This window comes from Panthera leo, chromosome C2 (assembly GCF_018350215.1).
Source record: "Panthera leo isolate Ple1 chromosome C2, P.leo_Ple1_pat1.1, whole genome shotgun sequence".
NCBI lineage: Eukaryota > Metazoa > Chordata > Mammalia > Carnivora > Felidae > Panthera > Panthera leo.
In genome coordinates, this window is record NC_056687.1 from 13,704,679 (window position 1) to 13,728,963 (window position 24,285).

General features: G+C 45.3%; 1 protein-coding gene across 8 annotated transcripts in view; it reads left to right on the forward strand.

The window, feature by feature from the left end:
• TIAM1 (TIAM Rac1 associated GEF 1) overlaps window positions 1-24,285 on the forward strand; it is a 381,899-nt gene that overhangs the window by 303,866 nt on the left and 53,748 nt on the right. For all 8 annotated transcript variants that reach the window (XM_042955204.1, XM_042955210.1, XM_042955205.1 and 5 more), the window contains 4 exons: window positions 3,132-3,236; window positions 10,110-10,191; window positions 17,222-17,308; window positions 22,624-22,848. In XM_042955204.1, coding sequence (XP_042811138.1) covers window positions 3,132-3,236; window positions 10,110-10,191; window positions 17,222-17,308; window positions 22,624-22,848 — 499 coding nt within the window. The remainder of the gene's footprint in view (window positions 1-3,131; window positions 3,237-10,109; window positions 10,192-17,221; window positions 17,309-22,623; window positions 22,849-24,285) is intronic.

Sequence of the window (24,285 nt, forward strand, 5' to 3'; positions counted from 1 at the left end):
ATTTAATTCATCAGGATCAATTAATTCATTAGGATTTTGCCTTCACGTTAGAGCAGCCATGACTAGTGCGGGCTTGTAATTGAGAAATCTTTACCAAAATGGTAGGCCCTCAGGTATACTACCCATTTTTAGGGTGACTGTTTACTGACCAATCTAAGGGCTCCTTGGGTGCAAGTAAGACCATTAAAAGTTTTATCTGTCGCATGTGCCATTTTCATTTTTTAAAATTATCAAGACATTATTGTAACTTAAAGAAGTTTGACAAAGATGATGATGGAGGGGAAGGTGCCAAGAATCGGCCTCATTACCATTGCTGTATTTACCATTCTTTTGTTGTCCTTGCTGTGTCACTCTGAGTGAGGTACCTAGACAGCTGTTATTTTTTGCTCTCTGTACATCTGTATAAATGTTTCAGCACAGCAGCATTTAAGGCGTGATGAGAACCTCTCTACTCTTCATCAGGACCATCTTAAGATCTTTGGTGCCTGACAGGGGGCTGTCTGTCTCTCCCACTGAGGGTTCAGGAACCACAAGCTTCTTAGGTGAGGTTGCTCCTTGGGTCCGACTTCCGGAAAACGGTTTAAGTGTCAGCATTATTGAGAGTGTCCACAAAGTGTTTATTAATGATGACAGTAAGGTTGCCAAGTGAATTTGTTCCTGTTAACCAAGACCCCATGAAGTTTCATTGCTCTTTTCCTCCCACCTCAGTCAGAAACAGATGGCAAACACGATTTTTTTCTTCTGTTGAAAGATTTCGGTGAGGACCTAGGTAGGTGGGAAGCATTTGCAGCTTCTGTCTCTGGAGGGAAACTTTTCCTATCATCTTACCCTAAATATTATTATTTCATTTGTTTGTCTCAGCAGCCCTCCTGTAAGTAATAGGTAGCCCACTGTAAAACTTCACTGTTTTGGGGCACCTGGGTGGCTCAGTCAGTTAAGCATCCGACTCTTGATTTCAGCTCAGGTCATAATCTCAGGGTCGTGAGATTGGGCCCTGTGGTGGTCTCTACGCTCAGCTTGGAGCCCGCTTAAGATTTTCTTTCCCTCTGTCTGTCTGTCTGTCTGTCTGTCTCTCCCCGCCCCCCGCCCCTCCCCATGCATGTATGCTCTCTCTCTCTCTCTCTTTCTCAAAACAAAAACAGACAAAAAAACCAACAAAAGCTTCCCTGTTACATGCTTCTTGGGATTACCCATAATCATTCTTATTACCTTAGACACCATCCATCTGGGTCTGTCAGACCCTGAGCATTTGACCTCCGTAATACAGACAGTGACAGCCTGAAAGTCAGGTACGTGGGAATGTGTTGGCTCAGCGGTATCTGTGGTCACACAGCGGGTTTCAAACTATCACTTTACTCAGGAGAGGATGCAGGGTAGAAAACTTCTTTATCATTCTCCTAGGTGCTCAGAACGAACTCATTTCCACTTTCTGGAAATGTGCTTTTGTAATAATGCAGGATGCCTATGTTGCATGTATTTTTTAAAAAAAATTTTTAATGTTTATTTATTTTGGGGAGGGAGACAGAGCATGAGCAGGGGAGGGGCAGAGAGAGAGGGAGATTCAGAATCTGAAGCAGGCTACAGGCTCCCAGCTGTCAGCACAGAGCCCGACGCGGGGCTCAAACCCACAAACCGTGAGATGACCTGAGCCGAAGTCGGACGCCCAACCGACCGAGCCACCCAGGCACCCCTGTTGCATGTATATTTATTTAAAAAGCAAAGCCACCACCACCCCATCTTCTGTTTTCTGCCCCCCTCTTCCCCACAGCCACACACACGATTGAAGGCTGCATTTATGTTTTATTAATTTTTATATCTGCAGTGTTTCACACAGCATCTGGCACACTTTAGATTTCGTTAGATGGGACTGAATGACTACTATTGGAATAATTATCAGAATTTTCTTAGTTTAGCCTTTAAAATTCGGGGGGGGGGGGGTCAGGGTAGGTAGAAAGAGGATTAAGCCAGCAAAAGATTAATTTTCACTTATATTGCAATAATTCTCACCAGTAGAGCTTTTGGTGTGAAGAGATCTAATATTTATGAAAAATTTCAAACTCCTGTAAGAGCAGAGAATAGTGTAATAAACTCCTGCGTATCTGTCACCAAGGTTCTATAATTAACCAAAATTACCAAATTATGCTTCATCTGTTTACTCATCCCCTCCCACCCCCTGCTCTGGATTCTTTTGGAAGCGAGTTTTAGACATCATATCTTTTATCTACTAGTGCTTTGGGATGCATCTCTGAGGGATAAGAATGCTTTAAAAAGTGGCTTCACTTAAGCGTTTTCTGACAATACATTTTCAAGCTGCCATGTAACTTTCAAAGAGCATTTTCTTACATTTTTCTCTGCATCTTCACGAATGCACGTGGAGGATTATTTATAAAGCCACGTTGCGACTATCGCTTTTACCGCAACGTTAAATCGAGGGTGACTCTCTAGAGGAGAAAAATCCATCGACCCATTCTGAACCAAAGGAGTAGGCCTGGAAATTTCAACCCTTAACTATTTTAGAATTGTTTTCTTTGGGTAAGTCATTCAATGTGTTGCCAGTGCTGGACACATGCCCGTCTGCACTGCCCCCGGAGGGAGTCTCACTTGGGGTGTATATAAATAAGACTGAAATCCAAATGCCTTGTCTTCACGCTGACTCGCCTGCAAATGAACTATTAGCAACTGTCCCAGTGTCCCCATGTGGCTAGAAAAACAACGTTGCCAGGGCACAGCTTTTCCCTGTCACTGTGAATCTTTCCTTACTGTTTCTGTGACTTTTTCTTTAATCACCTCTGTATGTTTGGAATTATGTTGAAGGGCCTCCCTGATCTGATGGGGTTCTGTTGCAAAACCAGTGTTAAAGAGGGTAATGACTCAGATAAGCAGAAGTGAAGATGTGACTCAGTTATTTCCATTGAATCATAAGCTGTCGGTGGAATATTACTCATCTGTTCAATGAAAATTCGTTTCAAGTTTGAGTTTTAGAGGTAAACCTCCTAGGAGGTGTAGAAACCCTACGCCCTCCCCAGTAACAAATCTCTATGATTCTCGGGGGATAGTGATAATATGTCAGTGGTGCACTAAATACTCCTGTTTACTATTGAACGTTTTCTTTTTCCTTTCTTTTGTCCCAGACACATCAACTGGATCACTCTGCTCATTACCTGCGTCTGAAATTTCTAATAGAAAACAAAATGCAACACTACGTTCCAAAGCCCGAGGAGGACATTTATGAGCTGGTAATGTTTATGACGGTTGTCCAAGTACATTCTGTAGGAGATTATTTTTAAATTATATGTGTGCTTGTACTAATTGTGGTTGGTGAAGTAGAACGAATTCTAAAATAAATGAACTTCATTCAGAGCTCGGAAGTTTGCGAAGATGGCCTTACTTATCACAATGTGTCTGTAGAGTAGAAATGCCACCTTTGTGTCTGCAAGGAGTGAGGCTGTGCGATCGTGAGAAATTGAAATCCAGAGCTGACCCTCAGGTAGAATTTTAGTTATTATTCCTAGCTTTCCCGGCAGCGTGGTGACTCAAAGATCAGCTGGCTATTGTCAGGAACAAAAGCACTAACTCTGGTTTTGAATGACTTCTACTTGGGTATTGACACCGATGGGTCGAATCCTTCTGGGTGAAAATGCTGCCGTGTGAGTCTATGTCCCAGTCTTTTGTAATTGTATTTATATAGGTGCCTGGGGACATTTAGGTATGTTTGGGTTTCATTATGAGACTTGGGTTCTAAACTAGAGATGGGTTTTATGTCGGCCCCGTTGCTTACGAATTTTGTGATATTGGCAAAAGATGTGCTAATACAGTTGACCCTTGAACAGCGCGGGGGTTGGGGGTGTTAACCGCCTGCACAGTCAGAAATCCAAGTACAGCTTTTGACTCCCCCGACACTTAACTACTAATAGCCTACCGTTGACTGGAAGTTCACTGATAACAATAGCAGTCAGTGAACACACAGTTGGCATGTTCCATGCATTAGGTACTGTACTCTTAGAATCAGGTAAACTAGAGAGAAGAAAATGTTATTAAGAAAGTCCTAAGGAAGAGAAAATACATTTGCAGTAACTGTAAAAAAAACAAAACAAAACAAAACTCTGGAAAAGTGGACCCATGCAACTCAAACCCACGTTGCTCAAGGGTCAACTGGGCTTAATTTCTAGGATTTTGCAAAGATGAGAGATACTAGTGCACATAATAGATGCTCAGTAAATGGTTGTCATGGAAATAACACAGTAACAAGCTCTTCTTTGTTAGCCGAGTGGTATAGTTTTCAGTTCCAGGAAAGAGACAATTTGGGAGCAAGGCGCCTCTATCTTAGAATTTGTTCTTCTCTCTCTGCACTTAGTCATTCCTCTGGGGGCCACCGAGCTGCTGGCCGTGGATACGTGAATGATAACAGGATGACTTCAGACATGGTTGCACCACAGAAAGCAGAATTGAAAACTTGAACCCGCATAGTCTCTTTCTGAAAAGGAGAAGCGTGATTTAAAATTTAATAGGGAATTTTGTTTTCAGTCAACTCTTTTTGACGTTTACTTATATGCGATAAAGCTCACCAATATCTTTTTAATGTTTATTATTTTTGAGAGAGAGACAGAGAGCAAGCAGGGGAGGGTCAGAGAGAGAGGGAGACACAGAATCCGAAGCAGGCTCCAGGCTCCGAGCTGTCAGCACAGAGCCCGATGCGGGGCTCGAACTCACAGACCGCGAGATCGTGACCTGAGCTGAAGTTGGTCACTTAACGGACTGAGCCACCCAGGTGCCCCTAAAGCTCACCAGTTTTTAAGCACACAATTCAGTGAGGTTTCACCATACCATCATGTTTCCACCACTGCAGCCCTACTTTAGAACGTTTCTATCATCCTAAAATGTTCCCTCGTGCCCCATTAAGTGTTTCTAATAAATAGGAGGGGGAGGGTGTTTGTCGCACTTTTCCATGTGATGCAATCCATGAAAGATCAAAATGATGAGTCTATTTTCAACCATCGCCTGAACAATTAAGCATTAACAGGAGAGGGAGCTTTTAACAGAGAGAGTAGCTGATTTATTTTTTTTCCTCTGGCTGGCATGGGGCAGAGCCCTGACTTTGTTCTCTCTGAGCAGAGGAAAGAAAACCCTTTTCCTTACTTAAGAAAGGAAAGTGCGGGGCTGATTAGACTGGGATAGCTCTTTGACCACCGGTATGTTTGCATCTTGGTGGTTAAGACTTTCATATGTTGCCTCTAACCGACTTCCATGGCCCTCCTATTTCACACATAGTAGGGACTTGAGACATGTCTTTTGAAATTATATTGACGCGCTTATTATTTTTGAGTCTTGGCCATTGGGTGGCTCATCTGGTGTAGGAGACTGAGGCACACCAACCTTGGTCTGTGTGTATCTGCAATTGCCGGACAGATGTTCTCATCACAATTTTTTTTAAGAGTCTAAAATGCAAAGAGAGCATGGCATCTTTCCTGCTCTTTGCAAAAGGTCTCCAGCTCAGAGGTCCCTGAGGAGGCGAATGCCATAGACTCGTTCATTTTATCGTTCAGAATGCAAGTGAGTATTGCTTACTCGCATCTCTGCTTTTACCAAGTTTCTTCACTTTTTTGTTCTTAAGAATACCTTGGGCAACTTGGCAAAGCTTTACGCTCCCTTCTCAGATTACTGTTTTCAGTTGCACGAAATAAAGCACATAGGATCACCTATGGCATAATTATGTTGCAATAGTTATCCAAGATATTTTTACAATTATAGATAAAACGTGTGCTTATTTATTGGCTCCTTAAATAATAAGACCTAGCGGGAGATCCGCTAGCTACTACTGTTTTGAAGTACTGGCAGCAGCCTGAATGCGATTGGGGAACAACCATGATTTTTACTGGTGACAAGGTCATAGTCACTGCCAGTACTGTTGTATTCGTTGCCTACATTTATTTATGATTGAAGGAAATACTAAGTTTCAGTTACAGGTTAGTGGATATAAAGATGGCATTTTTTTTCCCCACCATTGAAGTTCACAGACCCCTTGGATTCTACCCAGGGGTCCCTGGCTTCCAATCCCCCATATAGGCCATTAAACTTGTTCTAATGTCATTCCGAGGCAGGGGGTGTCTGAACACACAGCGTTCCTGGAGGCTTTTTGAGAGTTTGCAGATTTCAGGTTATTGACCCTTACTGAATAAGCATCAGACCATACACGGTCGATTAGTTTCTGTAGCCCACCTCCATTTTATTTTTGACAGACTAGCGAAACTCACACACGTATGAAGCTGTTTCCTTGTAAGTAACTCATTCATAGATGGCTGTCCTGATATGTTTTATTCTCTGACACTGTTTTACCAGACATTCTTTAATAGTAAAGTCTGTAGTTATTAGGAAAAGTGTGTATTAGATTTGAAAGCTTTGAGGGGTCTAGGATGTATCTTTGGTGGGTTAGGGGATCCTCTTGCTTGTGAATGACCATGACTAGTCGGTCGTCTACTTATCTGCTCTGCTGGTTATGTTTTAATAGAAGTGGTACCTGTTTGGCCACTTTTTTTTGTATTTGGTTAATTGTTAGGCCCCATCGATGGATTGATAATGAATAGGGAGGCACTGGCTTTTCAAGACCCTTATTCAATGTGTTTTTCTTAAAGTGACAGGTGGGAATAAAGAGCTTGCAGAAACACTGGTCAATTGATTTATTTACTCATCCAGCAAATATTTATTTAGCATTTATGTGTGCCTGGCACCACTGTGCCTGTTCTGGGCACTGGGATACACAATCAAAAATCCCTACTCCTCGGGGCAACCTGGCCGGCCTCAGCCCACAGGGCATGTGATTCATCATCGCAGGGTCATGAGTTCAAGCCCCACATTGGGCATATGCCTACTTAAAAGGAGCGAAAATGAAAAAAATCTCTACTCCTTGTGGAACCCACACTCAAGTTTGTGGAGACATACAAAAATATGTAGATTTTTTGCGTAACGACATGTAACCGTGCAGTATTTCAGAGGATGTGAAGAGCTTGGAAAGAAAAGGTTAGGTCAAGTGGAAAGAGAGGTGGGGCATCCAAAAACAGAGTGTTCTGCACCTTTAGCTGTGTTTGGGTTGATGTGTGAACAGAGCGAGGTGAGAGAGTGAGTCGTAGAGGTATTTTGGAGGAAAGTGTTCTAGGCTAAGGGAACAAAGCTGGGTGAGGCCCTTGCAGGGGGCGGATGGCGAGGGTGGAGGTTGTTTTCTTGTGTGTGAGGAGGGTCAGTGGCTGGAGAGGGGGTGAGGCTGCAAGAGAGGAGGGAGGAGGGGAGCAGGATGGGCCATGTAGGGCCTACATGAGAGGGGAAACCCCGGAGGAAGAAGGACACTGGTTGACTTCTGTTTTAGTAGGCTCACTGTGGCTCTGTGTCCGTAGAACATGTGCCACATGGCCAATGGACCACAGGGCACAAGAGAAGTTGCTGAGAAAGAGCAGGGGGTTAGTGCGTTGTAATTGGGGCAGCGGGTGATGCTGGCTTGGACCAGGGCACCCAGCGGAGATGTGTGAGACATGATCCTGACTTCATGATAACTCGAATGCCTGGCAATCAAGTTTGTTCTTAAATCTGATGATCTTTTAATCTGCTCTTTGAGAAGCGGGAAAGGGACACCTGGGTGGCGCAGTTGGGTAAGCATCAGATTTGATTTCATTTCAGGTCGTGATCTCAGGGTTCGTGGTTTGAGCCCCACATTGGGCTCTGTGCTGGCAGTGCGGAGCCTGCTTGGGATTCTCTCTCCTTCTCTCTCTGTTCCTCCTCTGCGTGCTCTCTCTCTCTCTCTCTCTCTCAAAATAAATAAACATTAAAAAAAAAGGGAAGGAAAATGTGACACATCATTGACTTAATAAAATAAAGGGAACGCGTGTGACGTTTTGCTGTTAAAGATGTTTGTATAACACCTATGAAATTTCAGCATTTCTAGTTTCAGATAGGGATTGTAGTTGCATTGAAAAAATATATTTTAAAGTGCATATCCTTCTTGAGATTTTATGTTTTTATTAGTGTTTTTTACTAAACACAATTTTAGTCTAACCACTCTGAGAACATACTGTGGCCAAGGGGCTTATATCTAGATCACACTTAGGTATTGTCTGGGGCTGGTAAAAGACACAACAGCTTTCACACCGTTCCAAAGAAAAGTAAGAGGCAATATTATGAGAGAATGGGAAAGATTATTCACAAAGCTGTATTCCCCCTGGATCTGTGGCAACCATTAGGAACTTTCTGGAGATGATTGCAACAGTGATATACTGCCACCTAGGGTAAGAGTTTGACTCTCGAGGAAATTTGTAAAAAGTAAAACTGAGGCTCAAAGTAATTTGAAGGAAACATAGTGCATAGCATTTATTGCACATTCCGTGGCGTCCTAAAATATTGCATAAAACTTTATTATATTTGGTATTTATAACTTTGGTAACTGCATTTTCTGAACTAAAGATCAGTTTCACAACTGATTTCTTCTGATTGCAGAATTTATTCGAATGAACATTTTTCTGAAGTATAAAAGGAAAAAAAAACCCACATGAAATGACACCCCTAACACATTGCATTTGGCGGAAGTTGCATTAAATTAGGATGTTCTAGAGGATCTGGGCTGTGTGGTCGTTGTTCCCAGGACTCTGCTCCCCTTTCTATTCTAGCAGCCTCTTTCCAAGGCTCCTTCTTCCACCTGTCAGCCTCCCTAAGAAAGTGAAGAGAAAGAAACTACCATTCTTTTCTACTTGCCTGAATTACGTTATTTCTGGGTGAATGACTGTGTGGTCAGAGATGCGAGCAAGTTTCAATAACCACCAAGACTTCTCTTTCGTACTAAAGCACAGCCTTCTGTTATTGACCTTGGCACCAGAGTTTTTCATTTCAAAACTGAATGACAGTTTTCCAGTTCCATATGAGCTTTGACACATTTATTTGTTTTGGAATTTTTATCATAATCTTTGGAAATGGCCTTTGTCCTGCTTACCTAAGAAGTTGTGGTACCTCTCAGCGCCACCTGGAGGTGGTGTACCAGGCATTGCCGTATAGTGGAGAGAACTTGACCTCTGGAGCCAGCGAGACCTGGGTTCAAATCCCTGTTCTGCCCATTCTGCCCTTAAAACCTTTAGCAAAGTGCTTCCTCTCCAGCCTTATTCCCTTGCTTGTTGAATGGAATGACACTTGTGTGGCACATGGACAGCTGAGAAAACCTTCATAAGTTATTGTCCATGATGCTGATTGTTGTAGACATATGAAAGTGAATTAAATTAAATCGAAGTAAAGTTTCTGATATGCGAACTACAGCTTTCTGTTATCTTTCCCGCCCCTCCCCGTACCCCCCCCCCCCCCGCGGCTTTCTTGGGTTTCTAGAGAATTGATTAATTTATGTGCCTTAGTTTTCTAGCTAACTTGGTATAATCCAGTGGCTAAAAGAGAATCTCCTCCATTTATATAAATTATTGTCTGTTTCAATGCTATTCTTTGTCGACACCTATTTGTGCTACTATGAATCTTTAGGGCAAAATGGCATGTGAACAGAAACTTCTCCTATTTCTAGGAATCCCTTGTCAAGATCTTTTTTTTTTTTTTTAAATGTTTACTTATTATTTTTGAGAGAGAGAGAGAGAGAGAGAGAGTAGGGGAGGGGAAGAGAGAGGGGGTGGTAGACAGAGGATCCAAAGCAGGCTTTGCACTGACAGCAGAGAGCCTGACGCGGAGCTCGAACTCACAAGCCGTGAGATCGTGACCTGAGCCGAGGTCAGACACTCAACCGCCTGAACCACCCAGGCGCCCCCTTGTCAAGATTTTTATAGCCTCTTTCTGATTTTAATGATTTCTTTCCCCAGTACTGGAGATTTTTGGTTACTTTAGCAATAGTTTTCAGGTCTGTGAGAGATCTAGAAAGGGAAGAGACATTATTTAGAAACTGGAACGGTAGCCAAGTTTGGGAGCGTGCATTTTAAATTTCTCTTTTGACTTTTACTGGGTTCGGTTCAGTAAAAAGGCTGTGATGTGATGAGAATTTACTTCCAAGTATCAATTGTGAAAAAATAGACTTACAAAATGATGTCTATTCCTAATAAGATATTTGTAATGCAATCCTAATCAGACTCTTTGTCATTTTTCAGCTGTACAAAGAAATTGAAATTTGTCCAAAAGTCACTCAGAACATCCAGATTGAGAAGTCAGATACAGCCAGTGATAATTATGGTATGTTTATTTTTCTCTGATCTTTGGTGTTTCTCAAGTTAAAGCAATTCCTGTGTAAACAGGCACTTACTTACAATTCAGTAAAACGTCTTTGGGGCCTATTTAAAACAGATAGCACATCTGGCTTCTGTGCTATATACACAGCGGCCAAACTGGGGGGGTGGGTGGGGGGGGAAGGGAAGAGATTTACTGTGGGTACCATGCAGACTTCAGCCTAAACTTCATAGCTTTAATCATTGGGGTTAAATTTCATAACTTTGGGTTACTGGGGTTCTGTCGTAAATAGGAAATGCGTGTATCGGGAATAGATTATAGTATGATATACCCTAGTAATGAAGAAATGATCCCTTCACACCCCTCTTCCTCAAACATACTCGTTATTCTCCCTTCCTCCACAAATAATGTAAAAAGAACTTATTTCGGTGTTGTGCTGGGGGTCCCCAAGACCACCCCTACGTTTGCTGATCCACTAAGAGGACGCATAGGACTCAGGAGATCGTCCTGGTCATGACTGTGAGTTATTACAGAGAAGCTATAATAACAGCATCAATAAAGGGAAAAGGCACATGGGGTGAGGTCTGAGGAAAGTGGGTGCAAGCTTCCAAGAGTCCTTCCCCGGTCATACGGGACGTCCTCGATTCCCCCAGCAACAAGCTGGGACAGTGCACGTGGGGTGTTGTCTAGCGGGGAAGTTTGTTGGAGACTCAGTGCCCAGTCATGTAGACGCACTCTACCTAGCATGTACCAAAGTTTCAGGCTCCCAGCAGGGGAAAGCTGGAGTTCGGCGTCAGCCATATCGTTTGTACAAATTTTAGGCCCGGTGAGTCTCGTCAGGGTGTTGGGAACCCACCCAAAATCCAAGTTCCCGGATGGCCAGCCAGGGGCCAAACTTATAAGCAGACCTTTGAAAGAATAACAGGTTTGCCGTGTTGATGGTTTTCTACACAGTTGTCTGCATTCTGGCGTAGCCGAATATGTCGTCCCTTCATATGTCCCAGACTGCTTAGCATCACACTGTATGATTTGAATAGCAGTGGAGTTGGTGCTTGAGGAAACCACGAGGGGAAATCCAGACGGTGATATTAGTCAGGAGTGGCGAGGCTGGCCGAGGTGGCTCAGAACAGTGAAATGGGCTTCCTGAATTCACCGTGCCTCCTTTGTGGCTTGGCTTGACTCTATGTTACCCTCACTCTCGGACACAGGCCTGCAGCGGCCGCCTGGGGCGTTGTCTGTCTCTTGGCGGAGGGGAAGAGAGAAGGCGCGGTGAGCCAGGTGCTGGTGGCCTCACAGTTTATTGTCAAAGCCAGTCCCCTGGCCCCGCCTGCCCCCAAGGGGCAAGGGGACTCTAGCCCTGCTATTTGTGGGAAGGAAGAGAACCAGAAAGCCTGATGCAGACACATGGAGCTTACCGTCTTTGCTCATTTACGGTTTCTCTCTGAATTAAGTTAATTTGGCTTCTTAGCATTTGAGCATCTTCAGAACTTTCACTGACCAGCAGGATAGTCGCTCCCACAGGCCACTACTCTTCATCTCTGAACATTCCTTAGGGTATTTGGCCTAATGAAGAGAACCTCATTTTGGACCCTGGTCACTTGCGTTGCACCTTCATGCTGTTTACTTCTTGACCTTGAAACTAAAGACATCATACACCCAGAGGATGTTTTTTGATGGCAGAGGATAAACGTCTACAGAAGGCTTATTATGCATCGGAAGCGTGACCTTGGTAATTAAAGCAGTAGTTGGTGGCAGTGCTGTAACTTAAGTGTCTGGCTTCTCCAAAGTGAGATGCACCGTGACAGTTATCCTTTTCTCTTTAAGTAGCAAGAAGCAAGACAGGGCTGAATTTCAAGGTCTTGGAATGAAACTGTAAGATTGACGGGTGCTTGGACTCGGGAACTGGGCATAAAGCCGCTATGCTTTTGGGGCGTGTGGGTGGCTCAGTTGGTTAAGCGTCCAACTTCGACTCAGGTCATGATCTTACGGTTCGTGGGTTCGAGCCCTATGTCGGGCTTCAGGCTGACAGCTCAGTGCCTGCAGCCTGCTGTGATTCTGTCTCCCTCTCTGTCTGCCCCTCCCCCATTCATGCTCTGTCTCTCTCTGTCACAAAAATAAATAAAACATTAAAAAAAAATCTCTAAAAAAAAAGCTATACTTTTTATATGTTTTTATCGACTCAAGCGCTCACAGACCCCATTTACATTTCCACCCTGAAGGTATTTTAGCACCTCAGGCATCACCCTAGAAAGTATTGTCAACAGTGCTTCTCAAAATATCTGAGGTAAAGAAGCAGGGTGTTTTGTTTTGTTTTAACAGTCTGTCGTGGACCGCCACTGCTTTTGTAAACTCTCAAAGCTCATGCTTGGAGGTGTGCCATTGTCTAACGGCTGTGCTCACAGTGCTTAATCTCAGTTTCTGTCTACGTTACTATCAGTCACCAATGGTGCCAATTCTTGGACTTCACTTTCTAGAGCCTGCTATGTGTGGCTAATAACCTCAGCAAAACCATTTATTCTGAGTGCCCAGTTCATGCTGGTGGAAGGTGTTCCAACAGCGTATTGACGGAGAAGTTAAAGAGTCCCCCATCCTAAGAGACTTAACTTGGTTGCCTCTGACCTCAGAACTATCAAGGATTCTTTTTTTTTTTTTAATTTCTGATAGAGACAGAGCATAAGTGGGGGAGGGACAGAGAGAATCCGGAGCAGGCTCCGTGATCCGAACTGTGAGCACAGAGCCTGATGCGGGGCTTGAACTCAAGGACTGCGAGATCATGACCTGAGCTGAAGTCAGATGCTTAACCAACTAGGTATCCCCAAGGATTCTTTTTTTTTTAAGGTTATTTATTTATTTTGAGAGCAAGAGAGCACTTGAGCAAGGGAGGGGCAGAGAGAGAGGATCCCAAGCAGGCCCTTTGCTGCCAGCACAGAGCCCGATGCAGGGTTCAATCTCATGAACAGTGAGATTATGACCTGAGCCGAAATTGAGAGTCGGGGGCTTAACCAACTGAGCCACCCAGGTGCCCCCAGAACTACCAAGGATTCTAAATTCAGCTCAGCAGTATTTAACGTTAGCACCCACTCAAGTCTGGCTTCCTGCCGTATATTGAGCTCAATATATATACAGTGCAGTATATATATAAGTTACTAGCATATACCAACATACAAAAATCCAAACACAAACTACATGCTGTCTTCTATTTTAGAACACTTCAGGGAGGAAAATAGGGCTTAATAATCCAACTGACTGAACCAGTGGAAAGATTTGACACTTCCTTTTCTTTTCTTTTCTTTTCTTTTCTTTTCTTTTCTTTTCTTTTCTTTTCTTTTTTGTTTGTTTATTTATTTGAGAGAGAGAGAGAATGAGCAGGGGAGAGGCAGAGAGAGAGGGAGAGAGAGAATCCCAAACAGGCTCCACACCGTCAGTGCAGAGCCCAATGTGGAGCTCAAACCCATGAACCTCGAGATCATGATCTGAGCCATAAACAAGAGTCGGCCCGGCCACTCAACCGACTGAGCCACCCAGGCGCCCCAAGATTTGGCCCTTCCTTAATCTCTCTCAGTCGCCCTTCCCTGCATCTCAACCTGAACTGATTGTTGAAATTAGTTCACAGAGTTATGAGATAGACTAAGCATGACCCCCAGGCTGCCTTGAAGTAAAGGATGCATCGTTGCAGCAAGTGAACGTTCCTTCTTCTACGGGGACTTCTGCTGTTGCATTTTTGGTCACATGTACCATTTCTATCAGAGGTGTCCACACTTGTCCTATTTGCTGAATTTCCCTGTATCCTGGAATCTGGTTTTGAGTACTCCCCTGCTGTTTCTGATGACGCCATGACTTTTCCTTGGTTATAGATTTTAGTATGAGGGATCTTCTGGTTGCTCATCACAGGCGTTTGTCTTCTTGGTTTCTCTTCTTAGTTTTAATCACTTCCTTTCATTCTTGAGAGCATTATTGCCGCTCGTGGTACCTCCTCCTGGTGGGTTAAGTTGGGTTTATTTTGAATAACTCCCTCTGCCTCCTGTTGGCAGTCATCTGGGGCTATGTTACGTTTATTGGCTGGGAATTAGATTGTTGCTATCCTATTTGAAAGGAAGAAAAAAACTGTCAAAATTACTGTGTTTTCCAGTGATCTCAAAATAATCCAACTGTAGGATATACAATATTTTCCTTACATGTGTTAATTTAGGAGATGGCTGTAATCCCCCTCCCCTGCGTGGGCACATTACTGGCATCTCGAAATGGAGGTTGCTCCCTGAGTCTCTGAGAGCCCGAGGTAGTGTGTGCTGTGTAGCTGAGCGTGGGGAGAGCTGCCTTTCTGAATGCTGGGAGGGGGTCCTGTTTGCCTGACCCCCCAACAGGTGTCTTCCAATATGAATTCCAGTGCAGAGCCGAAGTGCCGTTTCCCTTTGTGAATGTTGGCTTCCCTTGAATGAACTTCCAGAAAACTTATTGCAAAAGCTTTCTTCAGCAGTCCTGTCACAGAGATTTCCCACCAACTAGAGGGGTCTGATCTCTTTCTCGGAGCCATGCTTGCCCAGCACCAATCTCATAGTCACTTGTAGTCCTTGTTATTATCTTTTGATTATTTAAAAAAAAAAAATAGACCAAGAAAAGAGGGAAGGGGGCAAAGGAATAGTTCAGCCATCTCCACTGATTTTGGCCTCATGTGGTTTGTATCAGGCTTTCAACTGTCACCTCTGTCACCAACTGGCATCTTCTGATCCTGTCCCCTGGCACCTTGTCATTTGCCCACTTTTTTTTTTTTAATGTTTATTTATTTTGAGAGAGAGAAGGAGTTGGGGAGGGTCAGGGAGAGGGAGAGAAAGAGAGAATCCCAAGCAGGCTCCACGTTCAGCACAGAGCCCGACATGGGGCTTGATCTCACAGCCACAGGATCACAACCCGAACTGATCTCAAGAGTCAAACGCCCAACCAACTGAGCCACCCAGGTGCCCCTGCTCACTTGTTTTAACAGAAAAAGAAATGTGGTCTCAAAACTTGACAGAAACTCAGCATTTCAGAAAGGAAATGCCTATATTTTAATGAATTTGTATCCATTCTTTCTCTTGGCATTGCCCCTGATTCTGCATCTACTCTAACAGATAAGAGAAATTCTCTACTGAAATGCAGATAGATAAACCTGTGTTAGGGCTAATATCACTTAACTGGCTCATGTATAAAATTATTTTTACTTGAGTGGGTCTTCTTCTTCTTCTTTTTTTTTTTTTTTTATTTTAAAGTTTATTTTGAGAGACAGGGCACGAGCAGGGTAGGGACAGAGAGGGGGGAGAGAGAGAGAGAATCCCAAGCAGGCTCCGCACTGTCAGTATAGATCCGAACATGGGGCTCGAATTCACGAATCATGACCTGAGCCGAAATCAAGAGTCAGACGCTTAACCAACTGAGCCACCCAGGGGCCCCGATTTGAGTGGGTCTTCTTGAAACATAATCTGAACGTTACAAGTTGCTATAAGAATGGAATTCAAAGTAAGAGTCAAATAAAGACCAGAAAGTCCTCAGGGTATGGCCTGTGTTTCCCCATCTGAGGGAGTTATGATACTGTAGTGGGCGAAGACAGTTGGTAGTTTTGCCTAAGTGTGGGTATCTATTTCCTGATCCTGTGAACTAAACAGAAAAACCCATGTTCGTTATGACACGGCCTGAAAAGTCTTGATGACTCCCTGGGTCTCAGTCCTGTAATTTATTATTCAGTTTTGTTGTTATTTGCTTATTTGCTCTTCAAAAGCACTGTGATTTTTTTTTTGCCTTCACCCTTAAGGTAACTACCTATATTAGGGGATTATTCTTCTCCCAGACCTGAAATTATGTCGTATCTTCACAACTGCATTCATTCTGATTGCTCTTTTCGGGGTGTTTGCCACAGTCTCTTACTTGAGGGAAAGGAGATAACAGATCAGAAAAGACTTTTAAGTAATCTCGGGGTGTCTGGTGGCTCAGTTTGTTAAGCCTCCCGACTCTTGAGTTTAGCTCAGGTCATGATCTCACAGTTTGTGAGATCGAGCCCCGTGTCGGGCTCTCCACCGAGCCTTCTTGGGATTCTCTCTCTCTGTCTCTCTCTTTCTCTCTCTTTCTCTTTCTTTCTCCCCTCCCCTGTTGCACTGTCTCACCCTCTCTCAAAATAAATAAATTTACATTAAAAAGGTAATAAAAATCTCTGCCCAGCTTGGGGCTGGAACTCATGACCTTGAGATCAAGAGTTGGATGCTCCACTGACTGAGCCAGCCAGTCGCCCTGATCAGAAAAGAGTTGTAATGAGAATGTCTAGAAGCTGAGGTGCCCAGGGCTTGTGGCCACGGAATTAGAAGCCCCTCAGATCCCCAAACCACCTGGAAACTCAGGGTCTGGTTCTGCCTTTTTTCCCGAAGGATGTAGCAAGCCCAAGATTGATTAGCTAATGAGCTTTGGGCTCTGGAAGCCTGGACAAGTATAAGATAATCTTATGATCACACTCTAGTAGAATGTGCAATCAATGAATTTCAGTATAAAATAAGATTTGTAAAGTAAGTCAGTACTTAATCCCCCTATGCAAAGATTTATTAAATTAAACTCGGTGTCCATATAGCAATACATATGGCTGGACACATACCATATAGTTGTTCAGGTGTAACATATCTTAGGACAAGGATTGGCTGCAAAAAGCCGAAGGACCCAGTTGAGATATGCTAATCATCCCGTTTGCACTGTGGAGGAGACAATGGAAAAAATAAAACTGTGGCATTTGCTAGCAAGCAAGGTAAAACAAAATAATTTTCTTCCATTTGGGTTGATAGGTAGGTGGTGTGAGGAGAGATGTACCGGGTAATGTTAATTTTTGCAAGTAGTGGCTTTTTTAGAGTGATCTAAAAATACATTTTTTTGTGTGCTTTGTAAAATAATACGAACAAGGAAAAAACAATTGCTCCAAACTGTAACCGAAAACATTGAACATACTTAGTTCACAGCAGGTATTTCGTGTTGTTTGGCAAACATTCGGAAGGTGTGAGCCCTACCATTCTGTCTTTGTGTTTTCCAGGCTTTTCCCTTTCCTCTGTGGAAGAAGATGGCGTTCGAAGGCTCTATGTGAATAGTGTAAAGGAAACTGGTTTAGCTTCCAAGAAAGGTAAGTGACCGAGTATCGTAACTGTCTGTCTATCTCTCTTAAAATCCCTTGGGGGTTTCTCTGGTTGGTGGATGAGAAAGACACCCCCAAAGGGTTCACTGGTAAAGATTATTTGAACGTTGTCTCCTTGAAAACCCTCCCAGGGAATATGCATATTGTTCTATAAATGCAAGTGTTTAATGTCACATTTTGGATCTTAAATCTGATTCTGCGCCCATTTCCTTGGGGCTGGTGGGAAATTCCATTCTAATCTGACGTGATCGTCTTTCGATGGTATGGAGGTCCTAGGGGTTTTCCTGAAGCAGCATTTAGGAACAGCCCTCTGTGCTCCGGTGGCCAGAGCTGACGCTGGCTCTCCCCTGAACCTGCAAAGCTCCTTCAGAGTGGATGTGGTCTTGCTCCCGCTCATGAAGGGACCTTTGCAGAAGTTGAGAACCCAGGGTTTCAGGATCCAGTCTTCTTGCCCCATGGAGAGAGCTCTGTTCTGCCACACCCCGCCAGCGGCCCTCCCAGGGCTCACTGCGGTCCGGGCTACTTGTGAAACCCCAACTCTCTTTCCTCTTTCTACTCAGAGAGAATCTTTTCAGCCTAGATTTTTTTGCTTCCTGTGATGGTTTCCTAGGGCTGCAGTAACAAATTATCACAAACTGAGTGATTAAAAACAACAGAAATTTACGCTTTTATGGTTCAGGAGGCCAGAGGGTCAGAATCCGAGTATGGGCAGGGTTGTTTCCTTCTGGCGCCTCTGACAGAAGAATCTGTCCTATGCCTCTCCCTTGCTTCCAGTGGCTGCTGACCGTCCTTGGCAGTCCTCGGCTTGTGGTTGCGTCCCTCTAATCTCTCTGTCTTTCATCACATGGCCTTCTTTCCTGTGTGTCTCTGCATCTTTACATGGCCTTCTTACAAGAATACCGGTCATTGGATGTAGAGCCCATCCTAATCCAGTGTGATTTTATCTTTAACGTAATTACATCTGCAAAGACCCCATTCATTTTTTTTTTTTAAGCTTATTTACTTATTTTGGGAGACAGAGACAGTGGTGGAAGTGTAGAGAGACAGGGGGAGAGAGAGAGACTCCCCAGCAGGCTCCACACTGTCAGCGCAGAGCCTGACGTGGGGCTCAAACTCACAAACCGTCTGATCATGACCTGAGCCAAAATCGAGTCAGACGCTTAACTGACTGAGCCACCCAGGTGCCCCAAAGACCCTAGTTCCAACTAAGGTCACATTCTGATACTCTGGATGGACATGAGTTTGGGGGGTGGGGGGGTGCACTTTTCAGCCTACCATACTTACCATAAACAAATCAGGCCGCTAGATAGGGCTCAAAACCCACTTTCCTTTCATTCTCCTTGCTGTGGAACTTTTCATTTCATCCAGGCAGCAGCCATATCATACCTGTCTAATAAAAGGCCAAAACGTCTGGGTCAGTTGCACTTAGACGTAATGCCTTGCATCTGTCTGCTGTAGCAGACAAGAATGGAGCAGACAAGAAAATGGTGGAGTGGCCTACCTTGCCAACTGCCTCCATGTCTTGGTACAGCTCAGTTCTGGGTGTTCACGACCTTCGAGCTACCTACCCAGGTTACTTCCCCCTGTGCCGTAAGCCTCGGAGAAGGGCAGCCTGCGCCCTTGGCTGTGCACAGAAATGGCTGAAGTGTGACAAATGGGGAATAAAGTCAAAGTCATGTATTCACCGCCGTCACAGAGGAGGATTTTCCTTCCATACTTTTCAAGGCCAAAGGCAGCCTGGAGGCGAGTCTCCACATTCACTAAGCTGTATCTCAGCTGGGAGCAGACGTGGCAAGGTTTGTTCTCCCACAAACCCAAAGTCTGATTGTTATCTCTTGCAGCACGATGAGTGTGCCCGTTGGCGTGGTATGGGGGTGGAGAAGTACGCTGCCTCAGTTTCAGTCACATCCTGTTTTAGTTCTTTGAATCCAGGAGCCCTGGTTTTAGATAAAAACAAATGGTTGTCTGTTCCAACCCGCTTGCCTTGTATAGCACTGTCCTCTATAGATTTAAGAGTGATGTCCCTTTGTCCACTGGGGCCACAGACACACCCATGTAGAGGGCAGTGGCAAGCAAGAGACTTGGGTTGGGGCGCCTGGGTGGCTCAGTTGGTTGAGCATCTGACTTCAGCGCAGTGGTGATCTCGTGGTTTGTGAGGTCGAGCCCCACGTCGGACTGTCCCCTGCTGGCAGCCCAGAGCCCGTTTTGGGTCCTCTGTCCCCACCGCCTCTACCCCTCGCCTGCTCACGCTCTCTCACAAAAATAAATAAACATTAGAAAAGAGAGAGAGATTTGGGTTTTTTAATGTTAATTCTAGCCTCTCTGTGCAGACGTCTGGATAATGGAGAGCCCACTACAGACCGTAAGGCCTCTTCTCGGAGATCTCTAATCACAAAACATTCCCCTTCTTCAGCTTCCATTTACCGTTTTCCCTTATTCTTCTCTATAGACAGCCTTGGATGTCCATCATGTTATAACTAAGTCTCTTATTTATTTTGGTTAACCACCTGGGGCTTTTGGCCTATAATGAACTAATGGTGAATCCCCCTTTAATATCTGCCTACCCGTCCCCTGGATCTCGCATTGGCTATACTTACGGAATTGACTCTTTGAACCAAAACCAGTTATGTTACACTTAATCTCTGTTCAACTTGGGTGTGCTCATTCTGGCCCATCATTCTTCTCTTGGGGTCATCCGAGGCTGGGAGCTGGCATCTTGTTTGCTGTCCTCCCGAGTGTTTCTCTGATGGCTCCACAGGACAGAGCCCGGTTGAGAAAACCGTGTGCTTCATTCTCCAGGGCAGAGTATCTTCTAGATACTTCACAGCTTTTGCCACGGTCGATTATGGGGATTGCTTCTAAGCAGGCTGTGGTTTTCTGTTAGAAAGAAAAGCTTTCCTTTTTCTTCTGCTACATACTGATGAGAGCTCACGTCTAGTGAATACCTTCAATGTGCCAAATGCTGTGCTAAGAGTTTTACATGGGTTACTTCACTTAGTCTCAGCGCACGGTCACTTTTACGTATGAGGAAACGGGGGCTGGGAGAGATTCAGTAACATGCCCGCGGTCACAGAGCTGTTACGCGGTAACACTGTGACAGCAGGACCCCAGTGAGGCACTTCATTGCTCACTACTGCTGGGCTGTCTACACTCACGTATTAATACTGAGAATAACTCACTCAGGCAACTGCCTGTAGTCATTGTCTAGGTCTGCCATGACAAATGACCACAAGCTGGGTGGTTTAAAACAACAGGAATGTGTCCTCTCACAGCTCCGGAGGCCAGAATTCTTACACGAAGGTGTCAGCAGCTCCCTCTGAAGTCTCTAGGAAAGAATCCTTCTTTGTCTCCTCTAGCCTCTGACAGTTCTAGGTGTTCCTTGACCCCCAGCAGTATCTATCACCACCCTGTTCACGTCTATCTTTTTTTCTGTGCCTCTCTTCAGAGGACATTTATCGGTGGGTTTTTGACCCACCAGACAATCCTGCATGGTGTCATCTCAAGATCATTTATTTAATTATAACTGCAAAGATCCTGTTTCCAAATAAGGCCCCACTCACAGGTCCTGGGACATGGACATATTTTGGGGGGGGGGGGTCACTGTTCAACCCACTGTACACTTTTGCTACACCAGTCATGGTAAACCTGGAACTTCTTTAAAAAACAAAACAAAACAAAACTCCTAGACGTTTAAGTCCTGTCTTCTGTTTCTCCTTATATTACCTCCTCTAATGTCTAACCGAAAGGGTTGTCTCCGAGAGAAGACTTAAAAAACACCAACCAAACAAACTACGTTCCACATGGGGAAATTTTGTATTTTCATTTCAAATGCTGTGATGCCAAAATCTGTCACCTAAAACTGGAGCGCTTAGCTTCCCAGAATTCCACCTCTGAGTAGAGAAAACCATTTGTCTTCCGTTGCCTCCCCACTCCAAGCGTTTCCTGGAGTGTTTTATGGTAGAAGGTTGATGTCAAGTGTTTTGGAAACCCGAGTACAGATAGCCAAGGGCTATGACTCGGTGAAGCCGGGAAGTACGAACTTCTCTGTGGAAACACTTTCCCTCAGACTCAGAGGTAGGATCCGTGGATACCTGAGGAGCTGAGTGGCGTCTCATTTCTGCAGTTTATTCATTTACCTTTGCCCTCACTCACTTCCCTGTCCAAGTTTGTTCTTCCACATGAGTCTTTAGAGTGAGAGTTGGACTCTTGTCTTCTTCGTAGCTGAAACAATATTTCCTTTCATGTTCTGCTCTAACCTCTCCCTTTCTCAAACTGCTGGAATGTTCTTTCAATACCAGGTTGAAACGCCGCAGGGTCCGTCACAACCTCTTGTTCTTTTGGGTTGGGCTAGTTCCCTTGGGTCCCTGACTTTGGCAGCTCCCCCAGCATGCTTTGCAAAAGCAGCAGAACCTTTGGGGACCTTCCAAAAGATACTCACCCCGAAGCCGTGATATAGTTACAAAAAAGGCGGGGGGGGGGGGGGGGGGATGTGGAGGGCAAAAAATGATCACATGTGGTTCTCTAGATCGTGTTTGGATTTGGAATAAGTTGATTTTCTATAGTCGTAGCCAGAAGAAGCTCACTGCACTTTGGTTCCATAGCAGTGAGCAAAGAGATGTTAGCTGGCCGTGCCACATGTGTGCACTGTCGCACGAGTGTGTACAAAACATATTGATTATAGCAATCAGAGCATTTGTTTTCTTGTTTCTTAAAATTTTTTTAATGTTTATTTATTTTTGAGAAAGAGAGAGAGAGACAGAGCACAAGTAGGGGAGGGTCAGAGAGAGAGGGAGACACAGAATCCAAAGCAGGCTCCAGGCTCTGAGCTGTCAGCACAGAGCCCGACGCGGGGCTCGAACCCACGAACCGCGAGATCATGCTCTGAGTTGAAGTCAGATGCTTAACCGACTGAGCCGCCCCAGCTACCCAGAGCATTTCTACCATTTCCCCTCAAAACTGAGGATGATAGCCGGAATTAGCATTTGTGAGGAGAAGGTGCCCAGAGCAGGTGGATTCGGGAAGGAGAAAATGTGTTTAGTTGGTGTGTGTGCAGGACAGACAGGCACGCTTGTCACGACCGAGTCCGGAACCTTTGAGACCGGGGCCCGCGTGATCACCTGGTGATCACTGTCGAGGACCAGAGCCTGTTTGCACCGGCGCCCGGGGCCGTGGGGCCCACGACAGGTGACTCCACGTGCCCTTTACAGCAGGGTTTCTACGCTGTTGTGATCTGACTCGATGCTGCGGCCGCCACTGCTTTTATGTGCGTGTGAAATGAAACATTTTCCGTCTCGCGTTGGCAGGCCTGAAAGCGGGAGATGAGATTCTCGAGATCAATAGCCGGGCTGCAGGCACCCTGAACTCCTCTGTGCTCAAAGATTTCCTCACGCAGCCGTCCCTGGGCCTCCTGGTGAGGACCTACCCCGAGCTGGTCGGGGGTGTGGAGCTGCTGGACTGCCCGCCCCACCGAGCGGACGGCCCCGCGGATCTCAACGACAGCCCCCTGGCCTTCCTCAGCAGCAACCCAGGTATGGCTGCGCCGTGTGCCGGACCCGCATCTGAGCCCGGGTCAGCCGGGACCTGCTGGCGGGGTGTGTGTGTGTGTGTGTGTGTGTGTGTGTGTGTGTGTGTGTGCGCGCGCGCGCGTGTGTGTGTTTTCCAGTGGCCTGGGGCCAGCAGGCCTAAGATGTACGAGTGAAATGAACTGGTTACAGAGTGTGTGCTTCCTGTTAATTTCCAGGGGTCGGGGGACTTGTGTTCTTGCGGAGTAACCGTTTGTCCACTAATCAACCTGTCACACAAGGAGCTGCTGCTGCTGTGTATCATTTTGGAGAAAGTCGAATGGGTAGAGGCCCCCGTGTCTGGGCTGTGGGTGGAGATGACAGAGATTCACCAAGGCTCCGGGTCCCCCTTCTGCCTTCCACGCCACCATCCCCCAAACCGTCGAGCCCGTGCTTTCCCTTCTGTGTGGGAGAGGGTACGGGCTGCCCCGAGTGGAAATACGCCCAGAGCTCTCATTTGGTCAGCTTCTCTCGGGCTCGCCCGGTCTCCAGTCGGAGCAGGAGTCCACAGGTGCAACCATGCCCTGCCTTACCCACTGCGCTTCCTGCCCTCAGCCTTTCTCCCTATCCCTTTGTAACCTTGTGCTTACCCTAAAAGAAGCAACTTGGGGGCACCCGGGTGGCTCAGTCAGTTAAGTATCTGACTTCGGCTCAGCTCATGATCTCATGGTTTGTGAGTTTGGGCCTCGCATCAGGCTCTGCACTGACAGTGTGGAGCCTGCTTGGGATTCTCTCTCTCACCCTCTCTCTCTCTGCCCTCCCTCCCCCCAGCCCCCGCCTCAAAATTAAGAAATAAACTTAAAAAAAAAAAAGAAAAAAAAAAAGAAGCAACTTGTATGCTATCTGCCCCTTGAAGCCTCCCTGCTCCGGGTCCCTAGGACCCTGCAAAGACCTCTTTCACGTGGGCCCTAGTCGTACAATACTGTTCTTACTGGTTTGTCTCTCTGTCCTGAGTTTGTTCCTGGGACTGGGCTGACACCTGCTTCACTTTGCTCCACAGCACCCCGTTCTTGTTGAGTGAGGGTCCGTGAATGAGCCCACCAGTCAATAGCATGTTGCTGTCACTTCTTTCTCCATGACCTGGTTCTAGCAGTGGGGTTGATTTAGTAAGTTGGGGTCTTTGGATTTATTTTCTTTTCAAAACTTGAATTAAAAAAAAAAGTCTTTGATTTCAAACTCTGGGTATAGGTACTTTGAATATTCTTTGCCCTGCCATTGATTTTTTTTTCAGTTTATTTACTTATTTTGAGAGAGAAGGAGAGAGAGAGAATCCCAAGCAAGTTCTACAGTCAGTGCAGAGCCCAATGTCATGGACCACGAGATCATGACCTGAGCCCAAGTCAGACACTGATTGAGCCACCCAGGCACCCTCCTGTCACTGTGTTTCAAATTCCCTTCTGAAGT